At 40.5% G+C, this 21,592-nt stretch overlaps 1 protein-coding gene across 3 annotated transcripts in view; it reads right to left on the bottom strand.

Moving 5' to 3' along the window:
• LOC137944140 (sucrose nonfermenting 4-like protein) overlaps positions 1-21,592 on the bottom strand; it is a 41,125-nt gene that overhangs the window by 9,166 nt on the left and 10,367 nt on the right. For 2 of the 3 annotated variants that reach the window (XR_011110791.1, XM_068789691.1), the window contains exons 3-7: positions 15,165-15,344; positions 14,774-14,908; positions 14,368-14,427; positions 14,036-14,125; positions 10,695-10,817 (exon numbers count right to left, since the gene is read on the bottom strand). Coding sequence is in view for 2 of the 3 variants with exons in the window: in XM_068789691.1 (XP_068645792.1) it covers positions 10,695-10,817; positions 14,036-14,125; positions 14,368-14,427; positions 14,774-14,908; positions 15,165-15,344 (588 nt within the window). In the remaining variant the exon portion in view is untranslated. The remainder of the gene's footprint in view (positions 1-10,694; positions 10,818-14,035; positions 14,126-14,367; positions 14,428-14,773; positions 14,909-15,164; positions 15,345-21,592) is intronic. The other variant, XM_068789701.1, reaches the window with a different exon arrangement.

Raw genomic sequence — 21,592 nt, 5'->3', positions numbered from 1 at the left:
TTAGAAAGTCCTCTTTTAAAGGGTAGTTTCCTGTTTTAAGTGTAAGTCCTTGTTTCTAAACTAAGAAAACATAAATTTAGCAACTCTATAAATTAGAAGTTGTTTCCTCTTAAATTTATTTCCAACTAGTAGATACAGATTTTGAAAGTATAAGAGTCTCCTATTTTGTTGAATTTTATGCCAATAAAAGGTCCAAAATATGTAACACAGTAATTAGGTTCTTGCTATTGAATAAAGTTCAGGGTTTTGTTCTCTCTTGGATTAAATTACCCTTTGTGTGTTTTCTCTGTTTGGTATTTTTCTTAATAGACACAGAACCCCTATTTTCTATCCTGCAAGCTTTACCCAATAAACTTGAACCTAAACCACCATGTTTCGCAAAAAATAAGGTTACTCACAATAAATATTTTGCAGCACAATTATCAGTAAAGAAATGAGATATAGACGATTGAGAGAAGAAAGGAAAAGGAAAAAGGGAGACGAAGATGCTGGAAGAGAGCCAGAGAGGAGCTCTCGTTAGGGATCAGAATTAGACCCATATATACCCCTCTTACACTTAACCACTTATAACTCCCAATCTACACTTCTAAATTACATGCAAATTGAACCATAGAGACATATAAACATGTTGAGGAAGCTAGTACCCTCACTGGTAAATACAAAGCATGTAAAAAGACCAAGCTACCCCTTGTACTACTTTCTAACACTCCCCCATAAGCCGGAGCATAAATGTTTAGCAGCCCCAAATTCACGTTTACTCAAGGCTTTAGTAAACATATCACCAACTTGATCACTAGACCGAACATAGGGGGTAACAACTTCTTTCCACATTACTGCATCTCAAAATAAAGTAGCAATCAATTTCTATATGTTTGGTCCTTATATTTTTTTTATGAAATGATGTTGAATTATATTAAAAGGCTCCGAAGAGCAGGATTATGAGGGGTGGGTGGGTGGGGGGGGGGGGGGGGGGGGGGGGGGGGGGAGCTGATATACCCCAACACAGGAATAAAGATTTTCAAGCCAAAACAAACGAAAAAAGGAAGACGAACCTTTCCTTCCCTGCGGTTATCGTCAAACCCGAACAAAAATACCTCCGATGAATCCCAGTCCTTTGCGCATACAACCAACGCCAGAAAACGGAAACTCCACTGTCGAAATAAATGGAGAACTCGTCGGAAAATCGTAGCCGATAACCCTGGTATTCGAGAGACCAGTACTCTCCCCGAGCCACGCTCTGAAGACAAAACGACGCCCCCTCCTCTCCTTTCCTCTCCCCCCTAAATTCCTTCCCTTGGCAGTGCCTCACCTGTACCCAATTGAACGCCATACTTTGCTGTTGGAGATAAATAGAATTAGCATACAACCTGTGTTCTCTTAATTTTTTCAATACGGCAACTAAATGATCACAGTGAGCACTCCAACTTGGACTATATATCAAAATATCATCGAAGAATACCAATACAAATCGCCGGAGAAAGGGTTTGAATACCTCATTCATAAGGGATTGAAATGTAGCCGGTGCATTGGTAAGCCCCAAAGGCATGACCAAAAATTCGTAGTGTCCTTCATGAGTCCGGAAGGCTGTCTTGTGCACATCAACTGCTTTCATTTGGATCTGATGGTATCCCGACTTCAAGTCCAATTTCGAAAAGACTTGTGCGCCATGAAGCTCATCTAACAACTCATCGATTACTGGAATGGGAAACTTATCCGGAATAGTCTCCTTGTTAAGGGCTCTATAGTCCACACAGAATCTCCAGTTGCCATCCTTCTTCTTGACTCATAGCACGGGGCTTGAAAAAGGACTAGTGCTAGACTGTATGATTCCCGCCACCAACATTTCTCCCACCAATCTTTCTATTTCATCTTTTTGTCTTTGGGGGTATTGATATGGACAAACACTCACCGGTGAAGCTCCCTCCTTTAGAGTTATGGCATGCTCCTTTTCTCTGTTTGGGGGTAACTCTTGGGGCATGGCAAAAACATCCCCAAACTTCGTCAAAACTTTCTCCACCATCTCAGTCTTGTCCGCCCTCGGTTGTGATTCTGCTACTATGGTACTACCCAACTCCACAAGAACCCCATGTCCCTCATGTTTGATAGTTCGCATCATCGCCTTAAGTGAAACCAGAGTTTTGTGCAAGGAGGGATCTCCCTGTAACACCACTGTCTCATTATTTCGTCATGTCTACCATGGACGTGGTCCTCCCATTACCCCCAACTATGTTTCCCACTAGTTTTGGAGTTCCCATCCCAAACTGAGTCTACTTGATAACTTTATGTTTTTCTTCCAACTTCTGGGCCAACTCCATGGTCCTTCCCAACCCATTTGACTCCAAAACCCTCACCTCGGCCTGAATTTCGGGCTTAAGTCCATTAACGAAGTTGGACTCCAACACCTTTTCTGGGATATCTTCCAATGTGGAATCCAAATCCTCAAACCGCCTTCTGTAATCTCTCATGGTGGTCTCCTACTTCAATGCCAGAAATTTCTCATAAGGAGAGCCGTCTTCGGAACTTCGGAACCGTTTAAGCAATAAGGACTGAAATTCTTCCCAATGCATGATCTCCCTCCTATTATTTTCATACTTGAACCATTTTAATGCCTCCCCTTCAAGACATACTACTGCGGCTTCCAAATTTTCACAGTGAGATACCCGGTTAAGCGAGAAGTAGCATTCAGCTCTGTAAATCCAGTCATCGGGGTCTTCCCCCTCGAAAATGGGCAACTCTAACTTTCTGGGTCACACATCATATCGACTCGGCCTATGTTGATCAACCTCGCCATCGTCTCTTCCATGTCCGATACCTTTTTGGATCGAGTTATTGCCCATTGCCGAGTCCAGCCCTTGTCTCACCGTCACAGTCCTACTCTGTGCATTCAGATTTCGGTTGAGTTCCTCCTGGGTATGCAGGAGTTGTTCAACCCGCCCAATCAGCACCGTCAACCCTTGTTCCATGGCCGGAATCTTCCGAACCTCTTCCTTCATCGAGCTCACCTCCTCCCTTACAGAACCCACAATTCCTTCCACCGATTCCACCCTGGACTCCATTCTGGTAGTCGCCATGATTTTTTTTTTCTTTTTATCATCTTTTTGTTCTCTACCAATCGCCGAAGTCGAAAATCACCGTCGACTCACTCTCGACCCCCGGAAAAATACGCTTCGATCCCTACTCCCGAAAACGTACAGAAACCCCCTGCTAGCCGACGACACACCGGAAAACCTCTGATATACTTCCGATTTAGTCAGACAGTGCCTTGAATGCAACCGAAATCGAAAAATGGAAGCTCTGATACCAGATGATATACCCCAACACAGGAATAAAGATTTTCAAGCCAAAACAAACGAAAGAAGGAAGACGAACCTTTCCTTCCCTGCGGTTATCGTCAAACCCGAACAGAAATACCTCCGATGAATCCTAGTCCTTTGCGCATACAACCAACGCCAAAAAACGGAAACTCCACTGTCGAAGTAAATGGAGAACTTGCCGGAAAATCGTAGCCGATAACCCTGGTATTCGAGAGACCAGTACTCTCCCTGAGCCACGCTCTGAAGACAAAACGACGCCCCCTCCTCTCCCTTCCTTTCCCCCCTAAATTCCTCCCAAAAATACTCAACATTATTAAATTCGGAAAATGCCCCTGACCCATTAATGACCCTCTAATTATTCTTTTGTTTACTCCTTATAGAGTAGGTAATACTAATTTGGGGTCTATCAGAAGCCTTCCCAAACAATGACAGATTGTTAGGAGGTTCCAATTTTAGCTAATCTATCAGTCAAGGAGTTGGCTGATCTAGGAATGTGATTCCAAGAATAAATTATGGACACTATGCCAACAATACAATCAATGATAGGTCATTGGCGCCAGGGGGAGTTTGACCAGGACCACCAACTGATGATGACTTTGGAATCCCCTTCGATAAGCAGGTTTTCGTGAAGACAATCCTTGAAAATTTGTAGCCCATAATGGAGAGCACTCACTTCAGTAGTGTTTGAGTCGACAATGCCAACCGGCCCCGCATAAGAGAGAATAACTTCACCAAAACTGTCTCTAAAGACACCTCCCGCACCTGCCGGCCCGAGACAACCCAAAGCACGAGCATCGAAGTTGAGCTTGATGCAATCAGTAGGGGGAGGTTCCCATACAGCCATGACCGGCCTTTTATGGGAACCCGCCATATGAGCCAACAAACTCCAATTTTCTCAAAGGGGTATACCTGCCAGAGAGGCAAATTCCTTTCTAGTGTGCAACCAGCTAAAGATCAAGCCCACTGCATAAGAGGCGATGCTATCCAGGGTGCTGGATTTGGTGTTGAATCTTCGATTTTTGCGCTCTACCACAGGCACCACAGAATATGAGCAAGGCAAGCCGAGAGGAGCAACTTGCCCAATCTAGGCAGGCGAGTCCCCAACACCATCTAGCAAGTGCACCCCATTACAACAAGGGATTGGAGGGTGACACCCTCTCTAGCCAAGGAATCAGCCATACAATTGACAGATCTAGGAACATGAACCTAGGAGCAAACTGAGGAACCCAGGTGCAAGCATTTCTGCACCTCTATGTTGTCAGATTTTCAGCCATGATCAGCTTAGTACAGTTTCTTTTCTAACAGCCAGCTACAGCATAGCTGCTACCATTTCTTTGAAGAAATTCAGACGCCATTGGCAAATGTCACTTGCTAGGCTGGTTCTGCATTTAGAGTTCATCTCACTCAAAATTTTCCTAACAAAAAGTGGAGGTGAGAGTCCTGAAGTGCACAACTTAATTCAGCTCTCTGACAAGCCTTGATCCTCTCTTATCAGATCTTCTAAGATGAAACTCTCCCCTTTGATTTTCTTCTTCTCAACAAATCCAAGGAAAATAAAGACTTAATCATAAAACCATTGGAAGGTGATTTCTGTGACTGTTTTCTTTCTTTAAAAAAAAAGGATTGGATGGTTTTGTTAAAAAGCAACAGAAAAAACTAAAAAAAAACAGAAATGAAGAGGTAAAAAAGGATCATAAATTGGGGAAAAACCACTCTTCTTGGCTATCACATTGATCCAAATGGACTTCGGGATATGGCGAACTACCTGGGATGCTCTATGGGAAATATGCCATCTACATATCTTGGGTTCCCACATTTTGATTCTCGGCCTTCGGCGTCACTATGGTCCCCCCTCATTGAAAATTTTGAAAAGAGGCTAGCCGCTTGGAGGGGTAAACTTTTATCAACAGTGGGGCGTCCCACTCTCCTCAAGTCTTGTCTGGCTGGGCTGCCAAATTATTTGTTATCATTCATGCACTGTCCGGCCTCAATTTGCTCCAAAATTGATGTCATCCGTCGACGATTTCTATAGAGAGGTTCAGAAGACACCTTCAGATACCATTTGGTTAGTTGGAAGGATATTTACATGCCTCATAATAGGGAAGGATTGGGCATCTGGCCTACAAGAGAAATGAACAAAGCTCTTATGCTCAAATGGATATGGAATTTCAACAAAAAAACATAACAGTTTATGGAGGAATATGGTGAAATTCTACCTTCAGTTTTCGGGTGCCTGGTGGAGAGAGGGTGGTGATAGATGCCAGATTCTGACATGAGAACTAGGTTAATTATAATTGAATAACCCTTATAATTGTGTTATAGGTGGTTATTTATCGGTTTTCACTTGAAACGTGCATTTATTGAATTTGACATTAATCATTGCTTATATTGCATATTTTTCTCTCCTGAATGATATTTCATACCTTTTAGGGTTTATTTCTTCTTGAAATGATTTTTATGGATTTAATTATGGAATTTCAGGAGAATTTTGGTGGAGAAGGAAATATTTACCAAAATACCCTTAGTGAAAGGGAGGTGATTTTTTAGGGCAAATCTTATTAAAACGAGAGCCCGTCGACGGAAACAAGGGGGCTGTTGACCGGAAAGAAGAGAGAAACAGGGGAGGCCGCCGACCGTTCGGAGGGGAGACCCAAGAGGGCTCCCTCCGAACGGCGTTTGTCACCGTCGTCCATCACCATCCGGCAACCGAGAACAGACCCGAGGAGAGCTCGAGAGAGTCTCCGTCGCGGCAAGTTCGACGCTGCCATTCTCTGCTCGCCAGGCCGAGAGGTGACCAGAGAGGGCTCCTCCGGCGCCGATTCCGCATTCCGACCATCCTCCGGCGGCGATTACCCATTTCCGACCATTTCCGAAGCTATTTCGACTCCGACCGAGACTCGAGCCGATCAGAGGATTTCGGCTCCATTCCATCGTCCGCCGGTCGTCACCTCTGTCCGTCGGCTTCTATCCTTCTTCGCCGGCGTCATTTCTACCTCCAGCCACTCGCTCTTGCTACCCGAAGCCATCAATTTCGGGAAATTGCAGCACCCGTGAGAACGAGTCTGCTGCCCGAGCGAGAGGAAGGAGAAGGGGAGTAATCCGTCATTTTCGAATTTAATTTTTCTATAGTTTGAACTTAGGTTTTGAATGTTTATTAAATGTGATTTGATAATTAATGTTTATTGAATATTTGTTTTCCCGATATTTGATTAAATTAAATAGTTAGGGTAGGATTATAATTTAGGTTGGATTTTGGTATTTTAATCCGATTCCTGTCTTTCACTCTATGCGCCCGAGAGGGGCTAGACGCAAGGATTGAGAAATCGGACCTGTGGTTACGTGGTGCTCGAGAGAGGTGCGAATCACAGTAAAATCCAGAGTTGATAATTTTAGTGTCATCACAATAGGAAATTGATTATATGCATTCTATTGTAATCCGATCTCTATCATTAACTCTAGGCGTGCGAGAGGGGCCAGACGCCAGGATTGAGAATCCGGATTCGTGGTTACGTGGCGCTCGAGAGGCACGTATCACGGTAAAATCCAGAGTTGACGTTTCCTGTTGTGGAAGTAGTTAACCAAATGATGACTTGATAATTTAGGATATAATTAGTGTTTAGTTTAGATTAATTCATCATATTTGGTTAGGCTAGTTGACTGAAGAATACACAAAATTCAGTCCTCCCTATGGATATGACCCTTGCTTCCCGCTAGATTACATGAACGATTCGTACGCTTGCGAGGTATAAACGCCGATGTAATTAAATTTTGCATCAAGTTTTTGGCGCCGTAGCCGGGGAGAGAGGGTGGCGTTGCTCGCCTCCTATCCCCGATATGGAAATCAGTTTTCAAACTCCTTCTAGTATTCAGAGATGCTACCTCATTTCACACAGGCAATGGAAGGACCATTATCTTCTGGTCAGACAAATGGTGTGGCCCCGATCCCTCTCGGAGGAATTCCTGGGGTTGCATAGGGTGGCAAGCGACCTCTTTTGCTCTGTGGCTGATTCATGGAGTGATCACTCGTGGAGTCTCCCATTCCGTCGGGGATTAAATGATGAGGAATCGTTGACTTTTTGCTCTCTCCTTACCAAACTCAGCAGTACTATTATCTGGGAGCACTCAGTTGATAAACTGATTTGGAAGCCCAATAATAATGGTCGATTCACTGTCACTTCAGCTTACTCTCATATCAGAAAGCAAGACTACAATATTCATGAGCACAAGGCGAATCTGGCTTGGAAACTCTCAGCGCCAAGCAAAATCAAATTTTTCGTGTGGTCAGCCATCAAAGAACAGATTCTTACTTTAGACAACCTTCATAGAAGAAGCTTCACTGCCCCCGATCTTTCTTGTCCCCTTTGCAATGTGTGTGAAGAGATAGTCCAGTATGTCCTCTTATACTGTGGATTTTCGTGGCAAGTTTGGATGAAGATCTTTCAGAAAATTGGACTCCAAGTGGGGCTACATCAAGACCTCTTTGGCACCTTTGAGATGGTTCAAGGGATTCTCCTTCCTCGGTTGGGCAAGTTAATTTTTTCGGTCTGTCTTGCGCATATTCCATGGTGCATTTGGCTCGAGCGGAACAACCAAAGATTCAACCCCAAAGCTAGCACCAGACAACACGGCTTCTCATGCCGCTGGCCTCATCTCAAGCTGGCTTCATACAAAGAAGGATTTTGCCACTCTATCAAGGGTTTCCCTTCGGGAAAATTGGAATTTGATCGCTCATATGTCTGGCCCCAGCAAAACTCCGAGTATGGCTATCTGGGATCCTCCCCCTTGCGACTGCATTAAGCTGAATTTTGATGGTGGTGTTACTGGATGTCCTGGGCCAGCTGGAGTAGGTGGTGTGTTCAGAGGTCATAATGGAGACCCTATTCTTTCTTATGCGGGTCCGGTGGGCATTGCCGATTCTAATACTATTGAAGTTAGTGCTCTGTTGTTCGGCCTCCAAATCTTCAGGGATCGTCTCCATGGCAAGTTAATCATTGAAGGCAACTCAAAGACGGTTATTAGTTGGTGTTCCAAAGACAGCTTCCCCCCTTGGTGCCACTGGCCCATCACTGATAGTATTGTTGATATTGTATCTTCTACACATTATAATTGGAATCTCATTCCTAGATCAGCCAACTCTTTGGCTAATAAATTGGCAAAATTCGGAACTTCCCAGCAATCTCTCATTGTTTTGGAAAGCTTCCCTCCTTTGTAATATGCTCTCTTGAGCTTTTGTCTTAATAAAAATCATCATCATTTCAGAAAAAAAAAAAATACAAAGAAATTGGCAACCAAATGGCACCTGAAAAATACACCTAATCAACAAAAGTTTCCAATGGTCATTTTTAAATTCGAATTGTCACATCCTCCTTCAATCAACCTGAAGCATGATAAAGTGGATAAAACTATGAAGACCTTGCAGGTGACACGACAGCAGCCTATCACTATCAGAATGGTAAATGGAGGCTCCTCCACTCAGTCAGTTCCTTCGAATAAAAATCTCCAAGGCACAAGAAGTTAGATTCCATCTCTACCTTCTTGCATTTCCAATATTCCTTTAAACCTCGGCCTCCCCATAGCTCTCCATAAGGGGCATCTTCAACTACTGATAAAGATAATGAAACATTTAAAACTTGTCACTCATTGCTGCATGTCAAGTCCTTTAAATCTCTTCCCATGTTATAGAAAACGTTTGCCCTGTTAACATATAACTCTTATGGACTGAAACAGAGCCCACAAGCTTGGTTTAAAAGATTTAGAAAAATTCTGATGAGGTTGGATACAAAAGGCATCATACAGACCACTCATTGTTTGTTCTTCAACATGAGAGAGTTGCAGTGTACAAATTATGTACATTGATGACACTATAATTTACAGAAAGGAAAACAAGGAGACAAGACAAAGCAGTGGGTCAAGAAGAACACTTAGCCTAAGGAGGAACTTCTGATGGTCTAGCTAAAAACGGAACCACTCTTCTGGATCTTTTATCCTTAGTTCAGATCTGTAATTTTGTTTTTATGTTCCTTCTGTTTCCTCCTATTTGGATGACTAGCAAGATTTAAATCCCACTTGTTTGTTCAGAAGATCAGTTACAAGATATTATACTATGTCTAGTAAAGTTTTCAAAACTTATTGTAACTAGTTTGATGTGAAGGATATTGATGTCCTGCTTGAAAGGGAGTGTCGAGTTGTATAAGGCAAGAGGGGTATATTTGTCAGATAACTTACGGGATGCTATTTTCCTATTCATAATACGGATATAATGGCTATTACATAACTTCATATGGAATTGGAATTAGGATTAAAGAGAGGCACTAACCCCACCCCCACCCGTCCACCCCTAAAAAAGCAAACAACAAAAAAAAAAGATTAACAAGAGGGAGTTGAAGCTTATCAACCGCTGAGCCCTATTCTCTTTTCTCTATTTTTCTGTCTTCTTATTTCACACTCTTTTCCTAATTTCCTGCTGTCTGTTACCAATTATCATTTACATCAACATCTTTCAAAATAAAATCTTATCCACCACAAAAAAAGATACAGAAAAGCTGAAAGCATGTCTACTAGATTTTATTTAAAAAAAATGAATAGACTCAAAAACCAAAATTTGCCTTATTTGATCCGTAGCCAACTCTAGTCAGTAAAAAGTTTTTGAACCCAAACAGGAAATATATTAGTCACAATTCATAAAGAAGTATATATAATTGTTAAATGGTACTTCAATATTCTTTCCGCAGGTAATTATGTAAAGAATGAATCCTACATTCACCAGCTAAACAAAAAAAAAATATTGTCAAATCTCCAAATTATTTATATCTAAATTCCCAAATTAGCCTACATTATCTTGTTGTATAAACTAACAAAACTATCTTTGACATCATCAGCTACAAAGCCCAGTCCCAGCTATTGAAGTGGGTATACCTACTCTTATTATCCATTCTCATCATCACCTACCAATGACATAGTTAGGTCTATCCATGTTATTTCTATTCTTGGTATGATCTCCAATTTTAGATGTCCCCGGCTGAAGGAAATACAGGCGATCATCTAGAAATCCCTAAAAATTTAACTCACACAGATAATTAAGTTCCTTCAAGCATAATGTTAAGGCAGACAATACATATGAATGTTGAAGACACGAGTCCTTGTTTGTAATCAAGGATCATGACAAATCTAATCCTAGTAGGGCTACTCACACTAAGATATTAGGGCAGACAACAGATAAGATCTAAGACCTGGAGCCACTGCATGACAACTCTGATTCAGTACAAAAGCAGCATACCAACCCGCCATGTGAAACTCATAAAAATGCACATAAATATAATCAATACAAGCTGATCTCCGCAGACAATTATAAAAATAAGTGACATAGGAAAAGCACTTTACATGGATCAAAGCTCTTCGAGTTCCACTTGAATCTCCACTTAATTGACATTTCCATTCTTTCCAAGCAGAAACAGAGTGCATTTCAAGCTCTTCGCTTGTCAGGGTAGACCCGTAAGTATGAAGCTGCAAATAGGACGTGGCTATCAATCAAAAATTAGTGGAGAAGCACCTGACCAAAGATAAGAAAGCTTAAAATTCGAAAATATACTAATCTTAGCATTTCTAGATTGAGGGTAAACAGCACAATATTTAACTTTTAGTATATAAACCCCAAGATTTGGAGGTTGCCAAAAGGTATGCTCATTTCCTGATACTGAGTATAAACCTGCTGTAGCAGAAGATTAAAATCAGGTCGGTTCAAATTGTAATCTTTTTGTAGGGGGGAGGGGCAGTTAGATACCACATTTCCAATTGTGGTCAGCTAATGGCATAATTCTGAATAAGGGCTTATAATTCGAATTTGGGGGACAATTGATGTAACACAATTAACAGATTTTAGTAGAAAAATTAAAATTAATAAATTTTCCATTTTGAAATTTTTAATTTTTGTACTATTTTTAAGTAAATTAATTAAAAATTTGAGTGCAACTCTGCCATCTTGAATGCAATCACGCTTTCAAAGCTCAACACAGCCACCCTGAACCTATCCATGCTGGGTTCATCAATCATCAATGCCTTGATCAAACTCTTGGCTTGGAAGATCGAAGTTTGCTGTGCACTGGAGGTGATAGACCCATTGAAGAACAAGAGATCTGGCATGTAAAAGGCATACTTTCTACTAAGTGATACCAACTGCCACATCCATGTTAGAAACTGTTTGTAGTAAACCCATGAAGCAATACAACCATAGACTCCTCTCCAACCTGCATAACACTCAAAAGCACATTACAGTTCCTTCTTCTATATCCAGCACCTACTTCACAGCTTTGCTAATAACTTGACCAACCCATGGAAGACTGGCATCCGAGCCTGCAGCAAGTACAGTATGATCTCTTGGGAACCAATGTTGGAAGCTCTGAGACACGAGCCTTCTGCACTAGTTTAGTGCATTCATATCCTGTATGTTTGCAACAACTTGGTTCCATAGATTACTGTGCTCAATGAAAGTGAATGGGTCTCAGTACAGTGAAAAGAGTTAGGATCAAGATCGCCTTGTTCAACTTCATCCCGGTCTATTCATAGATTCTCCAGTCCTAATCTCAATGATTGCTCTGACATATCGGAATAGAAGAGAGAATCTTCCCCCTCCCCCTCCTCTCCATTCAGCATACCGAAGAATAGAGAGAAGGGGAAGAGGATACCCCCTCATTTTTTAGAAGGGCCCCACACGGACCCCTCTTAATTTTTAAGTATGTATTTTGTAAGAATATATTAAATGACCATATTACCCTTGCATTTAACAGATTCAGTTAGCTGTATTGGGAATATAGCTACATTAGGAAATATGGAATCTAACAGGCTATATTTGGAAATATGACATCTAAGAGGGTCATATTTGAAAATTACCCTTTTTTAAGAGGATGACAATTTATTAAGAGAGAAGAATATAAAGGACTCAAAAAAAAAAAAAAATAGAGCAGCACCAAATTGAGCCCAAAAAATGCAAAACTCAAAAATAAACTAATATCTAAAGGAAAAGAATCACCGACAACAAAATGCTGAACTACCAATTCGGCTGCTGATTTGTGTGTTAAATAGCAACCCCCCCCCCTTCAATCTCTTGTTGTTAGGGGAGGCCTCCTTTGATGTTTTCTCTCTCTCTTTGAAATAAAATTATCACCATTTAAAAAAAAAAACAATATGTTGAACTAAAACTCCTCTCCTAGCTAGAGAATCTGCTATAGAGTTTGCTCTTCTAGCTATATGCTTCCGGACAACTGAAATAACCTGACACAAATTACAAATAACATACTAAACTAGAAGTAAATGGCATGGTGGAGTTCTCAATCGAGTGAACCAACTGATCACAAATGTTGAGTCTCCTTCCACAATGACATGTGATAATGGAGATTGCTGATAAACTCTTCATTCATGAAGAAAAACATGAAGCTGTGCCTCCTTAGAATTACAAATACCCAATGGTGCAGTGAATACAAAAATAATAACACCTAAAAGGTCTCACAAAACTCCCCCTCCTCTCACGGGCACTAAAGCTACTAAATCAGTATTCCAAAATCAATTTTGTTGCTAAAATTTTAACTGATTTTAATGTTATTTATGGCATCACCTCCTACTGTCCCATTAGCAAACTTATTCAAAAATGAAAAGGTAAAATTTGAGACTGAAAACAACCACAGTCAGGTCAAGATAACAAAACATAAAATTAGGTCAAATTGGGTGATGTCTTATGCAAGCCAAATAAGAAGTCTATTCAGTTCTTTATCAGGAGTCAATATGTTAGTACGCTGTATGGTAACCGGTAGTATAATCAACAATAACCAATAGTTAGTCTGATATTTCATTTGTTCATCTTTAAGTTACTTACTAATGCAGACATCAATTACTCCAGATTAGCATCTGCTGTGCATTCTCATTTATGGCTGATAAAGGGCTGCCATGTGTTTAGATAGAAGTGTTTTGGACCACATGCGGCTTGTTAGTTGTATTAAGGCATTATTCGTATTTGCAATGTCAAGCATAGCTGAGGCGACTAGTGTTAATTGGGTTAGTTAAACGTTTGGGTTATCTAACACTAAAGGAAGAGAAAGAATACATAGAACATGGTGTAAATGAGTATTCCACCTAAAAACAATGTTTCCATATGGAAGTTTACATCTGCCTACACTTGTAGAATGAATTAATAAGCTGTTTTTCATTAGTTACTGTACCACATGTTACTCCCTCACAGACTATTAACAGTTTCCAAGCCAACCACCCCAGAACAGTATAAAGTACATCTGCAGCTGAGTGCTTCTAGCGAGCATGATGCAAGGACACATTACTATATACTAAATCGATAGATGTGGCCACCATATCTTATCAAATGAATGGTGACTCTTTAGCCAACAATAATTGGAGATTTATCAAAATGGGACTAGATGATTTATCTAAATACTTCATGAAAGAGTATAAAAGAAAATAATTGCAACAGATAGTGAGCTAGAAGACTGTTGATAACATCCAATAGCTGGGAATTTCAAACTTTCACATGAGATCAGAAAGTATAATGCCAAAATGACCAAATCAATAACAGCAAATTAGGAAGCTTTTGCTCATAATTTTTATCCCTGGAAGATAAGGTATCTCTCTTTTAATGATAGAAACACCTGAAATTAATTTAAAAAATTGTCAAGATTAGGGTGCTTCCAGATTATGATAATGAATTGAGAAATCTTCCAAACCTCTCGTAAGATCATGATAAAATCAGAAGCTGTTAGCATCCCAGAAACTTGTCCAAGACAATCATCCCAGAGGGGCATAACAGCTAAGCCCTGTCGAAAATAAGATGGAAACTGAACTTGATAAACCTTGAAAAAATATATAATGTATCTGATAAGGACAAATACCCACATTCCAATCCAAAGTGAAATTCTAAGCAGAACCTTATTGGAAAAAACAACAGTAACAAAATCCTTGGACAAAAATTTTAACTGATAATGATAAAATAATTGGTCCAAAATTTTACAAGAAACTTAGAGAACAGAAGCCCACCAGAAGCTTAATTATATATTACCTGTTCGTACATGATACAGAAAGCTAGCTTCACAGGCAACTTAACACTGAGGGCAAAAACCTGAAAACTCGCAATAACCATCCAATTAACACCACATAAGAAAATAGCAACAATGAAAAGGGGCTGTTTAGCTGGGTTGAAATAGTTTCTATTCATCAGTAATATCTCCAGTGGATGACAATTACACATCGTCTCTTCTTCACAGTTGACTATCAGCAAATGTAGCCATCATAGGATTCACACTGTTTGATGTGTAATTCCCACGTAACAATCAACAAATAAGCTAATAAATAAACCTATCTTTCTCGTTTTTAATAAACGTAGATGAATGGAGAACTCATACAGCCAACAGCCCTAAACTGAATAAAAATATTTAATAAAACAAAGAAATACGTAATATGCGAACCTTGCCTGATTGTGGAAGCAACTCATATGCCGTATACCTTGATAAGAGCATCAATAACCAATGGTGCAAATCCTCAAAATCCTGAACCGGAATATGTGCCACTGGCACCTGCTGAACGCCACCTGGCAATGAAGCCTGATTGGTAGGCAAGAATATAAATAGAACATCAAAGCACTGGTAACAAATAACTTCTCTAAATGGTTCAAGAGAAATATAAATAAATAAAATTTCGAGAAAAGGAGAATAGTAAACAAATAAAAGTATGAAAACAAGTGGTTTATTTTTTAACTTTACAGATTTTCCGCTAAACAAGAATATGACAGCAATTTCATCTCCAAAGTTTTGTTTTAACTAATACCTAGACAAGGGGATAGTTCCTCATTCAACTAACCGTGTGTACATTGGTTCCATTATCAACATCCATGCCTGACCTAGCGGTTTCCAGAGGTAAAACTGAAGGGGCAAGCTCTGGTTGTCTGACAAGTATGATATTATTCACTATTCCAAGTTCATCAGTAATAACATGGCATTGTTGGTCATGCTGCCATACGCCATCAACCAAGAATTTATACTGTGAATCAGCAAAAAAGTAAAAGATAAATAATCACAAATAAGGAATTGGAGGAAAACTGAGTGCATCTAATGCTTACATACCACAAACAAAATGTCAAGAACTTGGAGAGACAAAGCAAATGGAAACAAAAGGTAGAGAAGTAGAAAGAGTCATAGATACAACATTTTCTTATTTTCAGATAATTTAATATTCAACTCACAAGCATAACTATTTAACATCAAAATGAGCTTCCTACTTGAGAAACATGCAGTTCCATATTTAAATCCTTCATTAATGAATGAGATGAAATATTGGAATTACTGGTGAGGAACTACCCATCGCTTACAAAACAAACATTAACTGTCTGAGAAATACCCAACTGCATTTTGTTTTAAATGAAGATGTATAAGCTATTAAAAGAGTAAGGATTACAATACCTAGCTAAATAGGGTCTTCCTCCACAACAAGGTGTTGGAGTAAAACACCAATTTAGCCTAAGTGTCAACTAAATGATTAGCTGACCTAGGAATGTGCTTCCAATTACAATTTAAAAGAGATATTAAATTACATATATCAAAAAACATGTCCCAGTGTAACCATGGAAGAAAAGCTGACTTCACACACCAGTTGATAACAATTTTAGAATCGCCTTCAATGCAGAGAGGCCCCACAAGATGGCAATTGAAGATCTGAAGCCCATTAAGTAAACCGGAGAGCTTAGCTGTGGTTGAATCTGAGATTCCAATTGGCCCAGCAAAAGAGAAAAGAAGAGTGTCGTTACTGTCATGAATAACACCACCAAAACCCGCAAGGCCTAGGTATCCAAAGGCTCTTCCGTCAAAATCAATTTGTAGTAGCCCATTGGAGGAGGAGACCAAATTTCCATAATCGGGGAGCGAGGAGGATAAGACATGCCAGCTATCACCCGCCAGTTCTCTCAAAAGTTGGAACCGTTTAGATTTCGAAATTCCTTACACAGAAGGATCCATGTAGAAGCTTGGCCAACAATTTTTTCTATCAGTGTATCGCTAGGGATAGGTTTTAAATTGAATTTTCAGTTGTTTCTTTCTTTCCATAATGCCCAAATGATATGACCAACACAGCAAGAGATAAGTAATTTCCCGAGTTTTGGAAGGCTAGCATTAGTAACTGAGAGAATTGTTGATGAGAGATTTTGAGAGGGGTAGTACTAGAAACCGATTTTGTTGAGGAGGCTAATCCATACAATGTGGGCAAAGTTGCAATGTAAGAGGACATGGGTGGCTGTTTCTGGGCAAATTTGGCAGAAGGCGCATAAGGGGTCCTGGATAGGGGTTCCTCGTTAGATTAGAGAATTGGATGTGAGGATTTTATTCTTACAGGCACACTAGATAAAAAAATTTGCACAAGGAGGGGCAAGCAAGGTCCATGCGATAGCATCAGGATGATTGGTTTGTGGGGGGTTGGGGCAACTCAGGAAATTATAAGCAGAGGAAGTGGAAAGTACCTTGAGTGCAAGGTGTCCATATGAGAGTATCAGGCACATTTATGAGGTTTACCGAAGATAGATTAGCGATGAGGTTGGATGCCACCAAAGCCTCTAAGTCCGAAAGCGCTCTCTGGAGATTTAAGTTCCATCCTCCAGAATCGGTCCATTGGTCAGAGATAAAGGCTTCGATATTTTTGGCCAAGTTTGAAATCAAACTATGGCTGATGTTGATACTGCAAAGGCCCATCCACCAGTCTGACCAAAATTTTGTCAGATTTCCCTTACCAGTGTAGCATTTGACAGCCTTTTTGAAATCAGGTAACAATATTACAATTTTTTTCCACACAGGGGGCAACCTATTACGTCTCCCACCCTCAGTCCACCAACAAGATAATTTATTTGCTTTAGCAGCAACTAAAGTCCTTCAAATCAGATCAGGATACAAATTAAATTTCCAAATCCATTTAAGCAACAAGGCCGAATTAGTGGTAGCAGTATCACGGATCCCGAGACCTCCAAGGATTTTTGGTTTGCATACCTTAGCCCATTTCACAAGACTAAACTTCCTTTCACCGTTCGGTCCTCCCCACAAAAATCTCCTTTTGAGTAGTTCAATTCTTTTCCGAACAGAAGCAAGGCATCGATATAATGAGAGGAAATAGGATGGGATACCGTGCAGGCAAGACTTAATAAGAACAAGCTTACCTACTTTGGAGAGAAATCTTCCTCTCCAGGAAGCCAGACGGCCCTCCAGACGCTCAATAAAATGATGCCAAGAGCTTTTGGAAGGCAGAGTAGATGACAAGGGGAGGCCCAGATAGGTACAGGGAGGTGTAGCAATTTTGCATCTCAGATAACAAGCCATAGAGTTCAAGACATTAGGATCAATATTGAAGCCAGCGATGGAAGATTTTGTCCAACTTACCTTTTGCCCAGATGAGAGTTCAAATAAGTTAAGTAGGGCTTTAATATGAGATATTTCATTCATAGTTCCTTTACCAAAGAGAATAGTGTCGTCGGCATACTGTTGGAGGGCAAGCTAACCGAAATTTTTTGCAAGAAGGACCATAGAGGAAAGGAGATAAAGGGTGCCCTTGCCGAATGCCTCTTGTTGCACTAAAATAACCACAAGGTTTTCCATTAACAAGGATAGAGTATGACACATTAGAGATACGACTTCTCATCCAGAATTTCCAACGGGTCCCAAAACCCATTTTGTCAAAAAGCTGGTCAATTAGTTTCTAGTTGACACGGTCAAAGGCTTTTTCAAAGTCAAGTTTCAGGACAAATCTGGGTAGCTTAAATTTTTTGAAGGAATCTAAAAGTTCATGAGCTGCCATAGGTGAATCAAGGATATTTCGACCACGAATAAAAGCATCCTGACAAGGGTTGATGATTTTGGGAAGGAGGAATTTGAGGTGGTTGGCAAGAATTCGACCTATGATTTTGTAAAAATTAGTGGTGAGGCTGATAGGTCTAAAATCTTGAGGAACAGCTGAGTTGGCTTTTTTAGGAATTAATGCAATGAAAGAGGCACCAACAGCTTTGTACTGACTTGGTGAAAATTTTGAACAAATGCATATACATCATTTTTTACTACTCCCCAGAATTTGTGATAGAACTCACCGTTGAAACCATCTGAAACAGGGGCTTTGTCCTTATGAAGGCCAAGAGAGGCCAGATCGATTTCTTCATAACTGAAAGGGCATTCTAGATAATCCGCATCAAAAGAGGAGATACGCTTATATTCAAGCTGGTATAGCGAAGGACGGTTGAAGCATTCCCCTGAATAAAGATTTGAAAAGAACTTAACAAGAATATTAGATATGGAGGGGTTATCCGTGATCACCTGGTCTCCATGACAGAGAGATGTGATACGGTTAGCCCTCCTTCTGGCTGAGGCAATAGCATGGAAAATTTTTGTATTTCCATCCCCCTCGGCCAGCTAGCGGAATCTAGCTTGTTGTTTCCAGTGCATGGTATCATTACGAAGAAGATTTGAAAACTCAAGATTCAATTAAGTTCTAAGAAGTAAATCACAAGAAGACAGGAACCTTTGCTCTTCGAGGAGATCAAACTCAGATAAGCGGCGGTAGATCGAATTTTTCCGAGAGGCAGCAGTAGCATGGTTGTTGAGAGACCATGTGCAGATCTTCACCTTCAAGGCTTTAAGTTTAAGGGGGAGTGTCCAACCCAGGTTAGGGTGATGAGAGAGTTCTTGCCACCATACAGCAAGATCGGAATTGAAGGATTCAACCAGGATCCAAGAGTTCTCAAATCGAAACGGAGATCGACCCCAACCTGGGGGGTGTGTATTGATTAGAATAGACCAATGATCGGAGCCAATTTTATTGAGGACTTGGCCCGATGTGTTAGGGAAAAGATGGAACCACTCATCACTTGCAAGGAATCTATCAAGTTTGGAGAGGACAGGGGGTTCTGGCCGTTTGACCAAGTGAATTTTTTTCCAAAGAGTGGGATTTTAGAGAGTTCAAGGCTACTAATGAGATCCAATGTGGAAGAGGTTCTAATGGCGGAAGGGCATTTTTCAGAACATTGAAGGATGGCATTGAAATCCCCGGCAAGGAGCCAAGGCAAGTCCCAAAGTTGGACGAGGAGGAGGATTTCTTCCCAAAAAGAGGCACGGTCATTGTGGCGGGTTGGTCCATAGATACCAGCTAGGGCACAAAATGTCCCCAAGGTTCGATCCTGAAAAACGGATACCGATAGAGAATAGGCCTAATTGAGTGAGAGTGGCTTCAACTGAATTTGGGTTCTAGATGACAAGGATGCCACCAGAATGCCCAATCGTGTCAACCTGCGCCCATTCAGGGTCCGAATCATACCAAAGGTCACGAGCGACAAAGTTATCAACAGATTGTAACTTAATTTCAACCAATATTACAATATTTGGCTTACATTCAAAAAGGGCCGCCTTGATAATTGCATGTTTAGAGCGCGAGCTGATTCCTCTGACGTTTCATGAGAGAACAATCATGGGAGGGGGAGGGGGTGGTGATCCTCCTCTGGGCCTTGGAGATTGTCATGGAAGTATTTGCAGAATTCCCACGTTAACTTTGTCATCTCTGTGAGTTCCTACGGAGGGTACTCGTGCTCTTGATCTTTGAGGAACTGGATGAAGTCATTTTGAGCCTCAGTCTGAGAGAAATTTGCCAAATAATCAGGTCTTGGAGGGAGGGGATTGGATGGAGGGCTTTCAAGAGTGTTTGATTATGGCGGGCTATTTTTTTTGGCCTTGCTCTTTTTCTTCCTTCTAGAATAAGTGAAAGCAAAGGGGGTGATGGGAGGTTTCTTTTTCAGAGATCTTCTGGAATATGTGAGAGCAAAGAGGGAGATGGGAGATTTGTTGATGGAGCTTGAGGCCTCCATTGGATTATTAGACTTAGGCTTGATAGTCGCCAGAGGGGTTGGACAGAAAAATGCTCCCACTTATATAATCTAACTTTATCTCCCTATATCTCCCATTTTATATATCCTATGTACATGAAAATTGAACCACAAGTACAATTCAATATGTAGAACAAGATTATAGATAAAGATAAATCTACCGAAGTGATGAAATGACCAAAATACCCCTGGACTTGTTTTCCAACACTACCCCTCAAGCTAGAGCATATATGTTTAAGAGGCCCAGCTTGTTACATAAAAAACAGAATCCATGCTTTCCTAGAGCCTTAGTGAAGAATCTCTAAGCTGATCTCCAAACCAAACAAAAAAGGTGACTACTCCTTCATCACGACATCTCGGATAAAGTGGCAGTCAACTTCTATGTGTTTTGTCCTCTCATGGAAGACTAGATTGCTCACAATGAAGATAGTTGCCTGATTATCACAAAACACGGTCATAGATTCATTCTAGTAGAAACCAAACACCTGTGAGACTAATCTCACCCACATCAACTCACTAATAGTATGAGTCATTGCCCTATATTCAACTTCAACATTACACCGAGCCACAACATTCTACTTTTCATTTTTCCAACTTACAAATTACCCCTAGGAAAACGCAGTAGCCCATAGTTGACTTCCTATCTAGTTTGGAAAACCAGCATAGTCTGTATAAGAGAAGGTTTCAATTTTCAAATGACCATTAGGTCTAAAGAAAAGACCCTTTCCTAGAGCCCCTTTAAGATACCTCAAAAAATTTTGTGCAGCTTCTAGGTAGACTTTGCATGGATATTCCATAAACTGACTCACTACACTTACTGCAAATGAGATATCAAGTCTATTGATTGTTGGGTATATAAGTTTACTCACTAATCTCCAATAGATTGTCTTATCATTCAATTCTGCACTCTGATCATCATGGAGATCATGGCCAACTTCCATTGAAGTATCAACTGGTTTAGCTCCTAACAGGCCATATTCTTGTAGCATATCTGTTACATATTTCCATTGTGTCAAGACAACTCCTTCATTGCTTCTTGCTACTTCAATCCCCAGATAGTATTTTAGTAGCCCCAAATCTTTAGTTTGGAAGTGTGTTGCCAAGTGGCACTTAACTTCTTCAATACCAGAAACATCATTGCCTAATAAAATAATATCATCAACATACCCCAGCAATACAATAATCCCATATGACCTTTTCATCACGAACAAGAAATTATCAAAATGGCTTCTCAAGAACCCCATAGATATCACCACCTGGCTGAATTTTTCAAACCAAGCCTTTGAACTCCATTTCAAGCCATAGATTGCATTATTGAGTCTACAACTTTTATGTTTCTCCCCTTGAGGAACATATCCCGAAGGTTGCTCTATATACACTTCCTCTTCTA

Source organism: Aristolochia californica, unplaced genomic scaffold (genome assembly GCF_029961685.1).
Source record: "Aristolochia californica isolate CCGP_79_NKW_82.1479 unplaced genomic scaffold, dmAriCali1.0.hap1 SCAF_1, whole genome shotgun sequence".
Taxonomy (NCBI): domain Eukaryota; kingdom Viridiplantae; phylum Streptophyta; class Magnoliopsida; order Piperales; family Aristolochiaceae; genus Aristolochia; species Aristolochia californica.
This window is presented reverse-complemented; position numbering and strand designations above follow the sequence as displayed.